The sequence below is a fragment of the Eschrichtius robustus genome, chromosome 4 (genome assembly GCF_028021215.1).
Source record: "Eschrichtius robustus isolate mEscRob2 chromosome 4, mEscRob2.pri, whole genome shotgun sequence".
In the NCBI taxonomy this organism is placed as follows: Eukaryota; Metazoa; Chordata; class Mammalia; order Artiodactyla; family Eschrichtiidae; genus Eschrichtius; species Eschrichtius robustus.
Genome location: NC_090827.1, coordinates 64,267,226 through 64,283,242, shown reverse-complemented (window position 1 = coordinate 64,283,242; position 16,017 = coordinate 64,267,226). Strand labels below are relative to the sequence as shown.

General features: G+C 40.3%; 1 protein-coding gene across 2 annotated transcripts; it reads right to left on the bottom strand.

Annotated features, from left to right (window-relative positions):
• Positions 1-410: 410 nt before the first annotated feature.
• On the bottom strand, positions 411-14,813 carry GRSF1 (G-rich RNA sequence binding factor 1). Of its 2 annotated transcripts, none has more exons than XM_068542848.1 (10): positions 14,379-14,813; positions 11,683-11,839; positions 10,488-10,643; positions 9,945-10,088; positions 9,006-9,141; positions 6,276-6,460; positions 5,203-5,324; positions 3,495-3,630; positions 2,762-2,837; positions 411-1,783 (listed from the first exon to the last, which is right to left on the bottom strand). In XM_068542848.1, the coding sequence occupies exons 1-9, from the start codon at positions 14,730-14,732 to the stop codon at positions 2,788-2,790; spliced, it is 1,440 nt and encodes a 479-aa protein (XP_068398949.1). In that variant the 5' UTR covers positions 14,733-14,813; the 3' UTR covers positions 411-1,783; positions 2,762-2,787. The 2 variants fall into 2 exon arrangements, with proteins under 2 accessions (XP_068398949.1, XP_068398950.1); XM_068542849.1 differs by lacking the exon at positions 14,379-14,813 and adding an exon at positions 14,081-14,099.
• Positions 14,814-16,017: the final 1,204 nt, after the last annotated feature.

Below are 16,017 nucleotides of genomic sequence, written 5' to 3'. Positions count from 1 at the left end.
ACGAAGTCTTAACCACTGGACCACCACGGAAGTCCCTCATTAGGTTTAAAATAAAGTAATTGCAAATGAATTAACTCCTCACCAACCCCAATCCTAATCAACACTACAGATTTTTTTCCACAGACCTACTGCTAGAGGGAGAAAGAAAAGATCGCATTCTAGTAGCTCATACGGCTATAGACACCAGTTCTTATAGCTCAATACATTCAACCACATATGAAAATACATTTCTATTTAGGTCGTAATAAGGAAGATGTTAAGCTGGTTGACTGAATCATGCTCTTATAGGATGATAAAAGCAAACAACTACAAATTAACCATTTCTTCTTATAATAATATACCAGGACTTGATGTAATAAAAATGTACTAGGTTGATTCACACACTCCAAAATAAATACTCTTAGGTAATCTTCAGCCTGAAACAAACCTTCATTTATTGACTACTTACAGTACAGTGATTCCATATCTTAGCTGGTAATCAAAGATGGTTATGTATTAAGTGAGAGAAGACATAATCTCTCTTCCAGATACCACCTCTCAGAAATCTGGGCTAATTAAACTTTAAGAACTAGAATTGCATCTCCTGGTAACCACGTGACAGTCGTCACCCTGAGAACAGGAACAAGGCAAAAAAAAATACAGGACTTTGATTCTCCTACACAGGTACACATAAAGTTAGTTTATTAATGACTACATTTTGAAGCCAGCCATTTTGATCCAATATTTAAATAACAAGCTGTTTAATATTAAAGCAGAAAGTACTGCCACAATGTGACAGAAATACAGCTTTATCCATAATCCTTTCACACGATTATACGTTAAATGCTATTTTTAGTTAAGCAAGGCACCCCTACTTGTTCTAAAATATGGGATGTGCTACCCCACTGAAAAAGCAAATGAGGAGACTCAGATTTTTTCCTATCTAGAGCTGGTTTAAATTCAAGTGAAGCCATTAATGTCCTTACCAGTCAGGACTGTTATGACATGTCACTTCACAGTACTGAGACTAACACACACCTTAAGGTCTACCCCAAAATCAAAAACAGGTGGGGGGCAGGGGTCAGACAACTTTTACATTAAGACTATAATTGCCTCCTTAATTATACAGGCACCAATGTTAAATGCCTTTAGTACAAGGCTTAGAAAGGCAAAACATTTCTAAAGACATAAAACTGCCAAATTGTTGTCATTTACACTCACTAACCTGTGGTATTTATTTTTTGTTTTGATTGTTTTTTTAAAATTCCTAACCCTATCTAAGTAACCAAATACGCCTAAAATTAAAATAACTCTGCCAAACCATAATGGTTCAAAGGTCTGAAACCTTTCCTTGCTTTGGTGAGTATTTGGTTAAAATAATCAGTATTTCGTCCCATGAAAAGTTTCTCATCAGAGCTCTTAATTCACAGGCAAAAAACAAAACCTCAAACAGATCATTTTTAAAATGGGAGAAAGATTTTAAAGGACAGTGCTGAATAAAAATATGTAGTCTTTACACTGGGTCACAAATCGTCTATGAAAACTGTTTAATCATTTAAAATAAAGACCAGATTTTTAAATCAGATCCTGGACAGTTTAAACAAAAAAGTAAATCTGTGGTTTATTTCATAATCCCAAACTGAATCTTTCCTTTTTCTTTCTAAACAGTCTATTATGGAATTTTTCTTATAAGCAATTAACCCAAAACCCCCAAATGGTTTCTCTAGCAGTTGCTGCTAAAAAACTGGAACTTTAGATCCCATGTCCAAGAAAGATGTGCAAATGAAATGCTTCTTGCTTCATCCTGAAAATAAAACAAAAAATGTTGCATGCTTACTCAAAATGAAAAAGTGTTGTGCACGTTCCCATACCATTTAAAACTACAAATTCAATAGTTTTTTTTCTTTCTGATTTACTGCAAGTTATCTGACAAACCAATTAAGCTAAGGTGAAGAATATTAGGTAGGCATTAAGTGTTTGCAGCCTGGTATGAAGATAGCAGATTTTCAGAGTTGGGCACAGAATTTATTTTGCATAGATTTTAGCTAATGTAAATACTTAAGTCCCACGAGATTGTGGGACTTTATATCCAAAAATAGCCTATGACAACTATAGTAAAGAAATGCCCCATGTGTTTTCAAGAAATCACTACAGGTAAGTGTCTTAAAGGAATGCCCCACTACATGTAGAAAAATGATCACAATACAATACATTAAAAGATTTTACGGGGAAAAAGACAACACATAGCACTGAGTCAGGGAAGGGACATCAAAACATATTTAGTTGATTTGTCACAGATAAAACTCTGAAATCTATGTACTTCCTAGGACAACAATTTTCATAACACCATTTCAGGAAAAGAAGAAGTGTTACATTAAGTATATAAATCCATGACACACCCTGGTTTCAAATATCTAAAAAATATCTTAGAACTGAGGAAATGTGTGTAAATTTTATAGGACGACAAGCTAACACAAGGCATATTTTCAGTGTATTATAATATGCAGCTACTAAAGATGAAAAGTTCTTTTTAAGCACATAGCATGATGAATGTTGGGAATGACACAAAAAGATTCTAATGGGGAAAATACTCAAAGCCACTATACAATCATAATGAATTCTATTTCCCAGGAGAATTTCATTCCTTATAGTCAGGCTTCAATTATCATTAGTTTGATGTTTATTAAAAAGAGAATGGTTTTCAACCGTATTATAAATTTGTGAGTTAATGATTAACTTATCAACTGAAAATAATTTACACAATTGCACCTCTTAAATTTACCTTATTTTCTGGAATCCCTGGAAGTCTTATTTTCCTTTCGGACATGAATTCAGGAACAATTCAATATATCTATGGTCTGAGAATGACAAAAAAGGATCCGTTCTTAACCCTCTGCCTTTTGAAAGCAGATCGTTTTCACTGAGATGTTGGACACTACAGGTGTCTGTCCCCAGGCCAGCAGGGACCTCTGAAGCCTTCTTCATGACCTGGCTTTTTTTCCCATCCCATGGTTTTTCTAATGGATATTTAGGACTTTTGTAATCTCATAGCTATCCAAGCTCCACTTCCTAAATTTTAAGAACTTTAATCTAAAGTTAAATTGAAGGTACTGTTTGTAGACACTTAACACCCATGAAAGCCCAGCCATCATGACAAATCCCTGAGTGTTGTCTTCAGAAAATGATGCTGGTCATGACAGCTTCAGCATCTCCTGTTTTTTGATGCTCAGCTCCCCCTGCTGATCTCAGAGTTTCCTGGCTTCTCCTTCCCCCACCTCATCCCTTTGCTGTCCTGTGTAGTGATCTGGTGAGAGAAACTGCTGCTTACTCCCCCACCCCTACCTCTACCCCCCTGCACTACATATGAGTTTCAAGATTTATTATTGCAATAAAAGTGCTTTATGCTGGCTTTTCTCAAAACAAAAAAACAAAAAAACCCACAGAAAACAGAGAAAGGCATTTGTAAACAAAGATAGACATCAAAAATAACAACAAAAACCATGGGCAGCACTTACGAACATGGGACCGATCCTTGAGCATAGCTGCAACAGCGTCCTCATGGGTATCGAAGTGCACATCAGCTTCTCCAGTGGCCTTCCCACTGGAACTGTATTCCATGGTGATTCTAACAGGCTTCAGTGGAGCAAAAAACTAAACAACAAACAAAGGAAGCCAAAAGGAACATAATGTTACTAGGTCAATTTCTAGAAGTCTGGTGGCTCTGCATTTTTCTTTCAGACTTTGATTCATACACCTGATAAATTTATTTTTAGGAAATCTCTTTAAGCAACAACGTAATTACACATCTACCACCTCTTCTGCCTCTTCTGATCTTCTGAGAACGCACGGTTACATTTCAAATATCTGTTCACAGAGAACTTAAACTATATATACAACACAATAATATACAATAGTTATCTAACTTTTCTTTATACCAACAAGGACCACTTTTATTATTCCTCCCACACACCTCCTTTCCCGTTTCTAAAAACTGTCCGTCAAATATACTTCATTTCTTTTTTTTTTTTTTAAATATTTATTTATTTATTTATTTGGCTGCACTGGATCTTACTTGTGGCATGCGGGACCTTTAGTTGTGGCACGCGGGATCTAGTTCCCTAACCAGGGATCGAACCTGGGCCCCCTGCATTGGGAGTGCGGAGTCTTAGCCACTGGACCACCAGTGTACTCCCTACACTTCATTTCTTAATAATTCATTTTTACCATGTTTTAATCAAACATGGAGCTGATAGTAAGTTTCTTATCAGCACTACCTAAACAGAGCTACCACACTGTGTGGTTAATATTCCAAACCAAACCAATTCTTTAATGAGACTGTGCAACCTTCATTTGGGTAAAAATATGATTCCTAATAGGTTTTTTGAAATAATAAAGACAATTCTGAGGCCCCACTACTAACTAATTCTGAGGCCCCACTACTAACTGGATCCTAGATTTGGATCTACCTTAAGCACACATCCTGGAGTTCAAGAAGTCAATAAGGACTTTGTTATTTCATCTTTTCATTTCATAGAGTATCTATCATAAAATGAAAATATTTTAAAAATTCCTTTTCTCAAAAATCAGGGAAGCTGGATGCAAGAAGGCTATATGGTGTAATGATAACTCCAGGCATTTAGGAGTACTAGATTTGTGTTTAGTACATAACTGCCCTGTGACAAATGCTCTCGGAGTCTCTTTCTTAAACTCAAAGATGAATGGGTTGAGGGACTTCCCTGGTGGCGCAGTGGATAAAACCCTGCTCCCAATGCAGGGGGCCCTGGCTCAATGCCGCAACTAAAAGTTCGCGCATGCCACAACTAAGGAGCCCACGTGCCGCAACTAAGAAGCCCACATGCCACAACTAAGACCCGGTGCAACCAAATTAATTAATTAAATAATCAATTTTTAAAAATGAATGGGTTGAACTAATTTAGAGAAAGACCAAGCTTTTTTACGTTGAATACTTAACCTACGCCATATTATTTTGCATCTATGAAATGCTATTATCCATTATACACATGATCTTAAAATGTAATAAAACCCACACCTCTCAGCCAAAGAAAATAAAACAAGCCCCCACAACTGTGGAGACGCCACCTTGCTGTCCAAAGACACTACAGAAATACTATATTTTTCTTCTCTACCTTCCCTAAATAGAAGTTTAAAACTTTACAACTTCTGTTCAAAGCTATTGAGATTGGACATCTTACGGCCACACACATTTATAATGTCTTGGGCATTGGCTTGGAAAGGCAATCCTCTCATGTGGACAAAATGTAGTGAAGACGTAGTTCCAAAATCAGCAACCTCTGGAAGCTTTTCTGACATCTCCTTAGGCAATTCTAAGAAGTGGGACAAAAAGCACTGTCAAGAACATAAACACTTCAAAGGTTATTAGCAGATTATAATTAGGAATGATCTTTATGAGAAAATCCTCAATTACTCTTGAAATACCCTAGTAACGAAGAGGGTTTCAATTTTAAAAGCCAAGATGATCTGAAATTTCTGCTGCCTAACAAGTATCACCTGAACACTCATAAGGATTTAGTGTCTCAAACCATTACCAGATTACAAAAGAACGTACCTTTCTCTAACAACTGAGAGACGGGAAAATGATTATGAATGAAAAACTAAAGACAAGAGCAATTCCCTGAGTTACAGTCACTTTGAAAAAAAAAAAAGGAATAAATATGGTAACAGGATAATCCTAGAGCACAAACTTAAAAATTATTTATCAAACTTTAAAGATTCCAAATGTTGCTTTGGGATTAAGAATCAAAGGAATAATTAAACACAGAGGCAAACAAAACACCTTACTTTAGTCAACAATCCTGCTCTCTACACACATCTTTTCCCATTTTAAGTTTAAATGCTGACATCTTACTTCTTTTTGTTATATATGTGCAACCCAGGTTTTGACAAAGAATCTGCAAAAATGATTAAATTAAAAAAAAAATACCTATGAAATAATTAAGACCTTCTGCATGTATAGTCAACCCTCCATATCTGTGAATGTGGAACCCGTGGATATGGAGGGCTGCCTATGGGACTTGAGCATTCATGGATTTTGGTATCCGCGGTGGGTCCTGGAACCAATCCCCTGGGGATACTGAGGGACAACTGTATTCATAGCACATACTACACTCAAAGACATATTAAACATTTAACTCAATTCCCTTTGTCCTATAATCTACAATTTGATACAACATGGTCATAAAAAAAAATTATTTTTTAACAAATATCAAAACATACAAGGCAGACCCAATGAGTTTCAATAAGAGGCAAATCCTTACCTATTTCCTTCTCACTTTCAAAAGCCGTCATGGGTCGGATATCCTCACTTACTTCATGTTCTTCAAAGACCATTTCTGGCTCAGTTATATACTTAGCAGTGGGAGAAGATGCCATTTTCTTTCCCTTATGAGAACCAACATGTGTTCGAACTTCATTCCTTCTGCTTGGAAATATCTCTATATATCTACGTCAAAGCAAAAGTGAACAGGCATAAATGGTACAAAGTAACTTTACATTGAACTCTTTTAAAATAAAACAAGCAGGGCTTCCCTGGTGGCGCAGTGGTTAAGAATCCGCCTGCCAATGCAGACGGATCTTGCCATGTCCTGAAAGATCCCACATGCCGAGGAGCAACTAAGCCTGTGCGCCACAACTACTGAGCCTGCGCTCTAGAGCCCTCGAGCCACAACTACTGAAGACCGTGCACCTAGAGCCTGTGCTCCGCAACAAGAAGCCACCGCAATGAGAAGACCGCGCACCGCAACAAAGAGCGGCCCCCGCTTGCCGCAGCTGGAGAAGGCCCGTGCACAGCAACGAAGACCCAACGCAGCCAAAAATTTTTTTTAAAATAAATTAAAATAAAACATGCATACATATTATTTCCGACAGCTAACAAACACAGGTGTCCAAAGACAACAGGTGGGGCATAAAGTAAGAATGGACATAGATATTCACCCATGAAAAAGTACTCTCAACAGAGCAGGTCACTGATTTAATCCTCCCCAAGATAAGTTTTCTTCATATACATTTTAACAATGTTTTCTACCCTGTTTTGCTTCATGCGGACAAATATGCAAAGGTTAACTGTGTGTATGAAAAGATCTAGTAAGAAAGGTTTCATTTTGTTTTTTACAGTTGATTAACAATCAATCTCTTGAGGTCTTACAATTCAATTCTGTGAAAATTAATCGTATGTGTTTAAGATATTAAAAGTCACAGTATATGAGGAGCTAACTTCTCCCAGGACTTCACTAAGAGGCTAATGAGAATTAATGAACTAAATGTCAATTCTAACTTGCTATCTGTTTGGCTGTGGAACTGTTAAATCCAAGCTTCTGGAACCAGTTTTATTTTTCTCAACAATACTTTTCCAAATTAGGTTATTAAGCTTGAATTGTACAAATCCTTTGCATTTGCAGACCTAGATGTGAAATATTCCTTAATTTACTGAAGAGATCTATACACTGCCTTGATGTTCCCACATAAAAACATATTATTGACGTGTTCCCAGTTATAAGAAAATATGAAGAGTACTGAAAGAAAATTAAGGGGGGGGGGTGTGTCTTGCATGTACTTTCTTCATTAAAAATTTTTTAATAAAGACCTTTGAACCAATTCGATACGTAGATCCTGAAATAGAATGACTTTGGAATGACTTTTTTAAACTTCAAAGAAGTCAACAAAAAAGGTCAGAAAACGAGCAAGACAATGAATTAAAATTTGACAATTTTGAGTACTCCCCCAAAGTTAAAACACAAATGAGCACACAAAAAAAGAATAAAATAAAAGAGAAAAAGAAGAAAACTAAACAGAACAACACAAATGAACTCAACCCATCACTACGTGTATCCTAGTGTGATGTGATATGCAGTATACAGTATCGTCTATAGAGTATCTATATCAAAACTGTTAACCTGAATCAATCTAAGACTTTAGGTCTAACTTCCAGTTTTCAGGAAATAATAGAGAATACAAAGGAACAAGTTAAGTGACACCGTGAAGAAGCAAAAGGATAAACACAGAACGTGAGACACTGTACAGGACAACTGACTCAATTTCTTCAAAAGCCAATTACATCTTGGAAAGGGGGAGGGGGGCTTCCCTGGTGGCGCAGTGGTTGAGAATCTGCCTGCCAATGCAGGGGACACAGGTTCGAGCCCTGGTCTGGGAAGATCCCACATGCCACGGAGCAACTCGGCCCGTGAGCCACAACTACTGAGCCTGCGCGTCTGGAGCCTGTGCTCCGCAACAAGAGAGGCCGCAATAGTGAGAGGCCCACGCACTGCGATGAAGAGTGGCCCCCACTCGCCGCAACTAGAGAAAGCCCTCGCACAGAAACAAAGACCCAACACAGCCAAAACTATAATTAATTAATTAATTTAAAAAAAAAAAAAAAAGGTCCACATCGAAAAGGGGGAGGGGAATTCTGGTGGCCCAGTGGCTAGGACTCCATGCTTTCACTGCCGTGGGCCTGGGTTCAATCTCTGGTCAGGGAACTAAGATCTCGCAAGCTGCTCCGTGCAGCCAAAAGAAAAAATAATAATAATAAAAAGGGGGAGGGAACATAAAAATAAAGGAAATGGGGATTTGCTCTAACTGAAGAGAAATGGAAGCATAACAATCAAATACAACGTATGGACCATGTCTAGATTCTGGTGAGGGAAAAAAAAAAAGCAACTGGAGAAAGACATTTTGGGTATAAATGGGAAAATGTGATTAGACTGGCACTAGATAATAAATTATCGCTAATTTTGTTAAACGTGATAATATTGGGATCATATAAAAATGTTTTCTTAAAGATGCATACTAAAAAAACAGATGCAGCAAATACAACAAATGTTAAGAATTTGTTAATCTAAGTGATGGGCATTTGACAGCTCATCATACTACTCTCTCTACTTTTTCTGTGTTTAGATAATTTTACAGTCATATTACACTGCATTCATCAAAACGACCCAAGGTATTGGCCAATATGATCCTTCTGCATCATTAGTATCTGCTTCACTCACCGGTTGCCAATTTCTTCCCTGTGTTTCAAAAGGGCTTGGTTGGCCATTTCTGGTTCTTCAAACTGCACATAGGCTTCTCCTGTTTTTCTTCTCCCTCTATAATCCATGACAAAAGTAATGTCTACTATGTTCAGTCCTAGGATGTCGAAAAGTTATTACAAATTAGTGCTGCTAACAGGAGATTTTTTATTCTTAGACTTAACACATTCGTTCACATACTAAGAATTTTTTTTTAATTTTATTAGTAAAATTGTGGGGCTATTTTGCCAGTCCCAAAGCTGAATTCATGCCTAATGGGAAGAAAATTATTATGCAGCCAAAAGCTAATAACACCCACACATTCCCAGAACATTTAGGGTCCAAGCAGTCCATCTAAAACACACAATTCGGTTTTTTGCCATTAGTTGTATACAGATATTTAGACTAACATCACTCACTACTGGTGCATATTTTACCCCTAAGAATTAGATGATAATGCTTTTTTTTTTTTTTTTTTTTTACACGGCCGTGCTGTGCAGCTTGCAGGATCCTAGTTCCCTGACCAGGGACTGAACCCGCACCCTCAACAGTGAAAGCACAGAGTCCTAACCACTGGACTGCCAGGGAATTCCCTAGATGTTAATGCTTTTAAATCATATAAATCACTATTGTCTAAGACAAATATAGCTACTCTCATGACAGGATATTTTCCTCAATAGTAAAAAAAAAAAAAAAACTCCACATTAAATCATTTTGAAATATGACACCCCCCAAAGATCAGCGTTTTAGGTCAAAACACTTATATAATCTATAAATATTGGCAATCCAAGTGAAGAGTTCTCCCCTGAACAACCTAATATAACTGCATGCAGTTACCAGGAAAAGGTTCACCTAAGATAAAGAAGGAAACAATGGGGGGAAAAGGTATGAGGCCCCAAACACGATATAACTGAAAAGCACCTGCGAAGAAGTCTATAATGTCCTTCTCATTGCAACTGTAAGGAAGTCCTCTCAAGCGAACCACGCCATCATTTACCACAGGTGTAGATTTGACATGCAGGCTCTTCATTAAGGCATCCACATCTTCATTGTTTATCTCATATACTAAGAAAAAAGAGCACAAAAGGTATGCAATATTTACATAACAAAGGAAGAAGCCATTAAAAAAATAATCACACTGGGTGGGTTATCCAGGAATCTAAAAACTAGTATTTTTAACCTTACGTACTTCTCTGGAGAAAATAATAAATGACATTTATCAAGTACTTACTATGGGCCAGCTGTAACATCACAACTTCTGAAGTAAACTGGGTCAACATCCTCATTTTATAGATAAGAAACTGAGATTATTTGTGTGCTTCATTTTCACACCCTGGAAAAGGGTTTTTCATAGTATCTAACTACTTCACTATTCATAATATCTAACACAGGATCAAATGAAGCTGCCTTGAAAAGTACAGTCAATGTAATGAACCCGAAAAGCTATAACACGACTTCACATACCTTCCACATACCGCTGCCCCATGTACATGCGGTGTTTTTCTAAGGCTTTTTGCACATCCTGCTCTGACTCCATTTCAATTAAGGCATCACCCCTTCGTTTCCCATCTCTATTTAAGAGGAAGTGGATTCCATTCTCACCATTGCGAATTCTGCAGTCTGAAAGTATGTGAGTAAAATCAATTAAAACCAGAAATCAAAGTTTTAGATCAATCATACAAGTCACTAGAATTGCAATCTTCCAAAACCAAACCAAAGCAAGATCCAAAATGCCTGTCATTTTCCTTACACAAACCCCCAACACTGAAGCCATCCAAATGCTGATGAGCTGGTAGCCTCTAAAACGTTCCATGTGGAGAAATAAGGAAACCTTAGCACAAAAACTTATGACCCCCTGATCATTAAATGGCAAATCAGGCTAGGCTCAATACAAAATGTAATATGGACTTCCAAATGCTTCTACAATCAGTTTCAAATCACTTAAGGAATTAAAATATGGTTTATGCATAAGTGTCTTCTTTCATTATGATCATATCCATAAGAACTCTAATATATCTCCTGTAAGAATAATTTAACTTTTCCCCCTTTTCATTAAAGAAAGACATCCCCATACTGCACACTACTTATATTGGGAGCAAGCTGAAGATGTAAGTGGCTTTATAAACTGCTTGATCCACACAAATGCACATCAGGTACTTAATACAGTGTTAACATTGTTTTATAACATTTAAGGCAACATCTTCTAAAGGCTTCTTAAGAGGGAGGAAAATTAAAAATCAGTCAGATGCAGAAACTTTAACTACAGATGCATAAACCTTCAAACATGTTATTAAGGGAATTATATCACTTGCTAAGTGATCTTGTATTCTAAATGTATGTTATTACATAAAAAGCTACTCAATCTATATTCTCACTAACATATTCCCGCTAACAGGTTTCACCTTTTGATATGTACATATTAAAACTTCAGAGAAAACTGGTTTTGCATCATGTAGTTTTAACATTAAAATTTGTTCGGTATTCAACCTGGTATATATGACAAATGATACACATGATGTCACTATGCATATGTAAACAGCCAGAATGAGACAATTCCCATCCATCAAATAAGATGTCTAGAACATAGCCTAACTTGAATTTTATGGGACTACCTTTCAGTCAGATGAAATTACATATTCAAAACATACATAAAATATACCTGAGAAAAAGCTAAGCACATCTTCTACAGTGCACGACCACGGTAATCCTTGAGCTCGAATGAGATAAACGTCATCCACTTCCTCTCCTAACTTGGACAGAGGCAATTCATATTCAGGGAGAGGTGGAAGGTCTTCCAGGTAGGTAGTTTTGGACTCCTTCCAAGAGAAATGAAGAAATGTAGAAATATTTCTTGAACAACCTACTTAGAAAATTTATTTTCAAAGTTTATTTCTACAAATTAACACCCTGGATATTATTCTTTGGGGACCATTAGTATTTCAGAGGCAAGAAGTAAAATTCACAAATCTAACTCATCCTATTTTGGCTTAAATTGTACATACTAAAGCAACAAGCATGTATAGCCTAATGGTTTGGCAGGACATCAATTTTATTCCAGGCTTGTTTTTAAGTCCATCAGTCCTGAAGTACACCTCATAATAGTGTTTTAGTTAAGGCAGGACAACAGGGGTCCCTTCAATTTAACAAATATGTATCTCCTAATCACAGTACACCATAATTAGGCCCTCATCTCAAAAAGCTTACCATCCAGACTAAGACAAGCACACAAGACAGATGCTTTAAGGGCTATAATTAAGATACAAGATATTATAGAAATTCAAAACAGAGCACCAACAGAAGAATCAAGACATGATACGAGATGAGCCTTGAAGGAAGGCTAGAATTCTGAGAGCAATATATAAAGGATAGGCATTCCAGTTTGAGAAGTGAGGGGAAGAAACAGTATGAACAGAAGCCCATTTGCAAAACAGCAATAATTCCATTTGGCTAAACTGTAGGGTACAATTAGGAGCCAAAGAAGATGAGCTGGCAAAAAAAACTGGGTACCACACAGCAGAGGGATTGAGTGTTGAGCTCAGTGTGTGTCGTTAACCTGGTAGGCAAAGGGGAGCTAATAAAAGACATTTAGAAGTGTGTAAATCAACAAGACAGCAGGAGGCTTGGAAAGATTAATTTGTCAACTGGTATGTCAGATCAAATGAATAAGGGAAAGATCATAAAAGGCAACAGCAGTAGTGTGAGGTAACAGGAGCCTAAGACATACCCAAAGAACTCTATTTCACGACACTAAACAAAAACCGGAATGTTGTAAGATTCCAACAAGCACCACAACCATAACCAGGGAAGACAACTCAGGTTTTAAGACTTGCACTCTACTAGGCTAAGGAAATAGATTCCTCTGTACCATCCTACCATTTACACGAAGACTTATGTCTAATTTTAAGGAGTCAATGATAAATGTAAACCTCTAGCAGAGGCCTCATACATTATTTAATAAGAATGCAACAAGCACTTCAATTATCAACATGGGAAGACAACTCAGGCTTTTAAGTCAAGTGACTTGCACTCTATTGGGCTAAGGAGAGAGATACTTCACTCCTTTGTATATCCCCATCATTTTCATGGAGATTTACACATAATTTTATGGAATCAATAATAAAAGCAAGCACAGAGGCTTACTTACTAGCAGAGGCTGAACAGATATCATTATGCTAGTCAAATTCACAGAAAAAAATAATCAAGTAAAGAGAGTAACCGGGTCACAAAGGCTTATTAGAGATAGTTTTTTTGTTGTTGTTGTTGTTTTTAATAAGGGCAACATTCCCCATTTTCCCAGAATTCCATAAGCATCACAAGCTTTCACTGAAAAGGGCAGCAGAAAGTATTGGGCCAGGATTCAAATCAATTAGCTCGGCCACTGGCAGACAGCGGCCATGCTGATTAGCTTCCCAGTTTCCCTAAGTTCAAGGAAAAGCACAAATTGAATTAACATAAATATGACCCAAGGCATCAGGAACATGGTAGTCAAAAAGTGTGCGGACATTTCCCAGATGCCACGTAACAAGCAGAAAAGAAAGCCTCTTACGAGGCACAAAATATTTGCAATGTGAGTACTTAAAGCACACACTGACTCAAAAAAAAAAAAAAAAAATACTGTAGACTCACTCCTGGGTCCCCAAACCATCGCCTCAGCCCCAGACGCCTCCTCTCCTCGGTCCCCCTCCCCCAATGTCATAGTCTCCAAACTGTCCTTCCCATCGGCGGTGACCCATGGTCCTAAAGGACCTTCTGTCAGAGGAAGTGAAGGTGCAGAGGTGACCTTCAGTAACTGGGGCAGCCCGCCTTTCCCAAGGGACACGAGAGCGAGGAGAGCGCTGGGGACCAGCCTCCCTCCTCACGAACCCAGTCCACGCAAGTGTGTGCGTGAACCTTCGTAGCAGCGGGCCGCGAGGCGCACCAAGGGCCGCCCAGGCCTAGTGCTCGGGCGGCACGGAGAGTCCCAGCCCTCCGGGGGTCCGGCCTCCCAACTTCACCACCAGCGGGCGGAGAGCGACAGAGATGCGCGGTGGGGGCGTCAACAGCCTCACAAAACCTACCATGGGCGGGCGGGAAACAAGGCCTCAACATTCACCCCCAGCCACACTTACACTGCCCAACCGACCAGAGACTCAAGAGGAGAACAAAACAAGGAGAAAACCCGAGGGCTGGGAGAGTGTCCGTTGTTCTGGGGCCCAATAGGAGGACTGGGAGGGCGGGGGTGGGAGCGGGCGGGGGGCTGTGGCGCGTGCCGTGGCTACCCGGGCGCGCACGCGAGGCGCACGCGGAGGGGCGCGGGGGCGCGTGCGCGCAGCCGGGGAAGGGTCCCGCGCGCGGCCCCTCTCGGCGCCCACGTACCTGGCTGTAACCGCGAGCCGGGCCCGCCGCCGCCGCCAGCGACTGCGGCAGCAGAGGGGCGCGCAGGGCCGGGTAGGAGGCGGCGGCCGCGGCGGCGGCGGAGGCGGCCGCTGGGGGAGGCCCCGCCAGCCTCCCGGCCGGCACAGGCCCAGTATGGAGGCCCCGCGTGTGAGAGGCGGCGGCCGCGGCGGCCCCGAGCAGCAGCAGCAGGCGGCGACGGCCCGAGACTCCCGAGGGGAATGAGCCGGCGGCCGAGTAGAAGGGCAGGCAGGCGGCGCCGGTGCGCCGGCAGCTGCTGCAGTTGCAGCCGCAGCCCCGGAGCAGCGCCCCGAGGACCCAGCGCGTCCCGGCCATGGACTCCGGAGGCGGCGCGGGGCCTGAAGGCGGCTGCGGCTGCAGCGTGAGCGGAGGGGAAGTGGAATCCAGGGCCGGGGAGGGGTTGCCGGGCACATGCGCCGCCGGCACCAGGGGCAGCGGCGAGTCGGGAGGAGGCGGAGGAGAGCGCGCTGCTCCGCCCGGTCTCCGCCCTCGGGGCGGGGCGGGGCTGCCCGCGGGCCGGGAGGGGCCGGGGGCCGGTATGATCGCCCGGTTATTCTTTCACTCGTTGGAAACTGAGGCCTGATGAGGACGAGGCTTCCTTCTCTGGAGGGCTGAGCCCTGGAACGGAGATCTACCGACGCTCTGCACTTTCTCCCCAGTCTTGTGACGTGAGGGGCAAAAGGGCCGTTTCTGGAAGGAATTGTGATACTCTGGTTATAAAAAGAGGTTGGGATAATACTGGCGGAGATTTAATAACGGCCCCTCCCCGCCCCCCCAGCTTGGGTTATGTGCGGAAAGCCAGCTTTCTTTGTTTTAAAATGAAATCTATAGATACTTGTTATATGTTAATAACGAATACAGGTATTCCTCCGCTGTTAGAAAGTTCACAACAGGCCGCTTCGCTTTTACGGAAGACCCATATTAGTACCTATTTTTGCTAGTGGAAAGAAATGTGATTTTCACTTTTATGGGAAAAGTCGAAAATTGAAAATAGCAGTCAGCGTTTGTTTTGCAGCAGCCGTAGTAGAGGCTGCAGTGACATCGCCAAGCTCCGTCTTGGGAAACTGTACTCAGCATCTCCCTGCCATAGCTTTGAACTGTGTATTTGAACATCTGTGCTTTATTTCCTTAGCAAGATGTCTTCTAGGGTAATTGCTTCCTCACTTTATGCCATTTTGGCTTCCAAAAGGTTTCATAGGAACGCTCTGCTTTCGGACAGCAGGTGAAACCTGTATAACAAAGATTAAAGCCTCTCCTGAGGATTCAGGAATAGACAGGCAGAGGTTTGCGAAGAAATGGTTGTGCAGTTTTCCTCCTCCTGTGGCCAGGACCCCTCTCAAGGAAGTTCAGAGAGTGAAAAATAGAAAAAGCTAAACTTTTTAAACTTTATTGTGGAAAATCTCAAAGGAAAGTATAAACTTCTAGAATTGCAGAAATTGTATCAACATTTTTTCATTCTTGTTTCATCTCTCTCCTGTTTAAAATATCTGGAATATCTTAAAGCAAACCCCAAAGATCATGTCAGTCATCCTTTCAGCATTCATCTTAAGCTGATAATGACTTAAAGGGGAAAAATGTCATTCAGATTAGTTGCGTTAAA

Bases quoted from the DNA above. Each gene is read 5' to 3' on its own strand.
- GRSF1 (XM_068542848.1), bottom strand. From the start codon at position 14,732: ATGGCCGGGACGCGCTGGGTCCTCGGGGCGCTGCTCCGGGGCTGCGGC. The intron at 10,644-11,682 runs GTATATTTTATG...ACATACTTTCAG, and splicing joins TGTGCTTAGCTTTTTCTCAG to ACTGCAGAATTCGCAATGGT. The intron at 10,089-10,487 runs GTATGTGAAGTC...CTTTTTTCTTAG, and splicing joins GGGGCAGCGGTATGTGGAAG to TATATGAGATAAACAATGAA.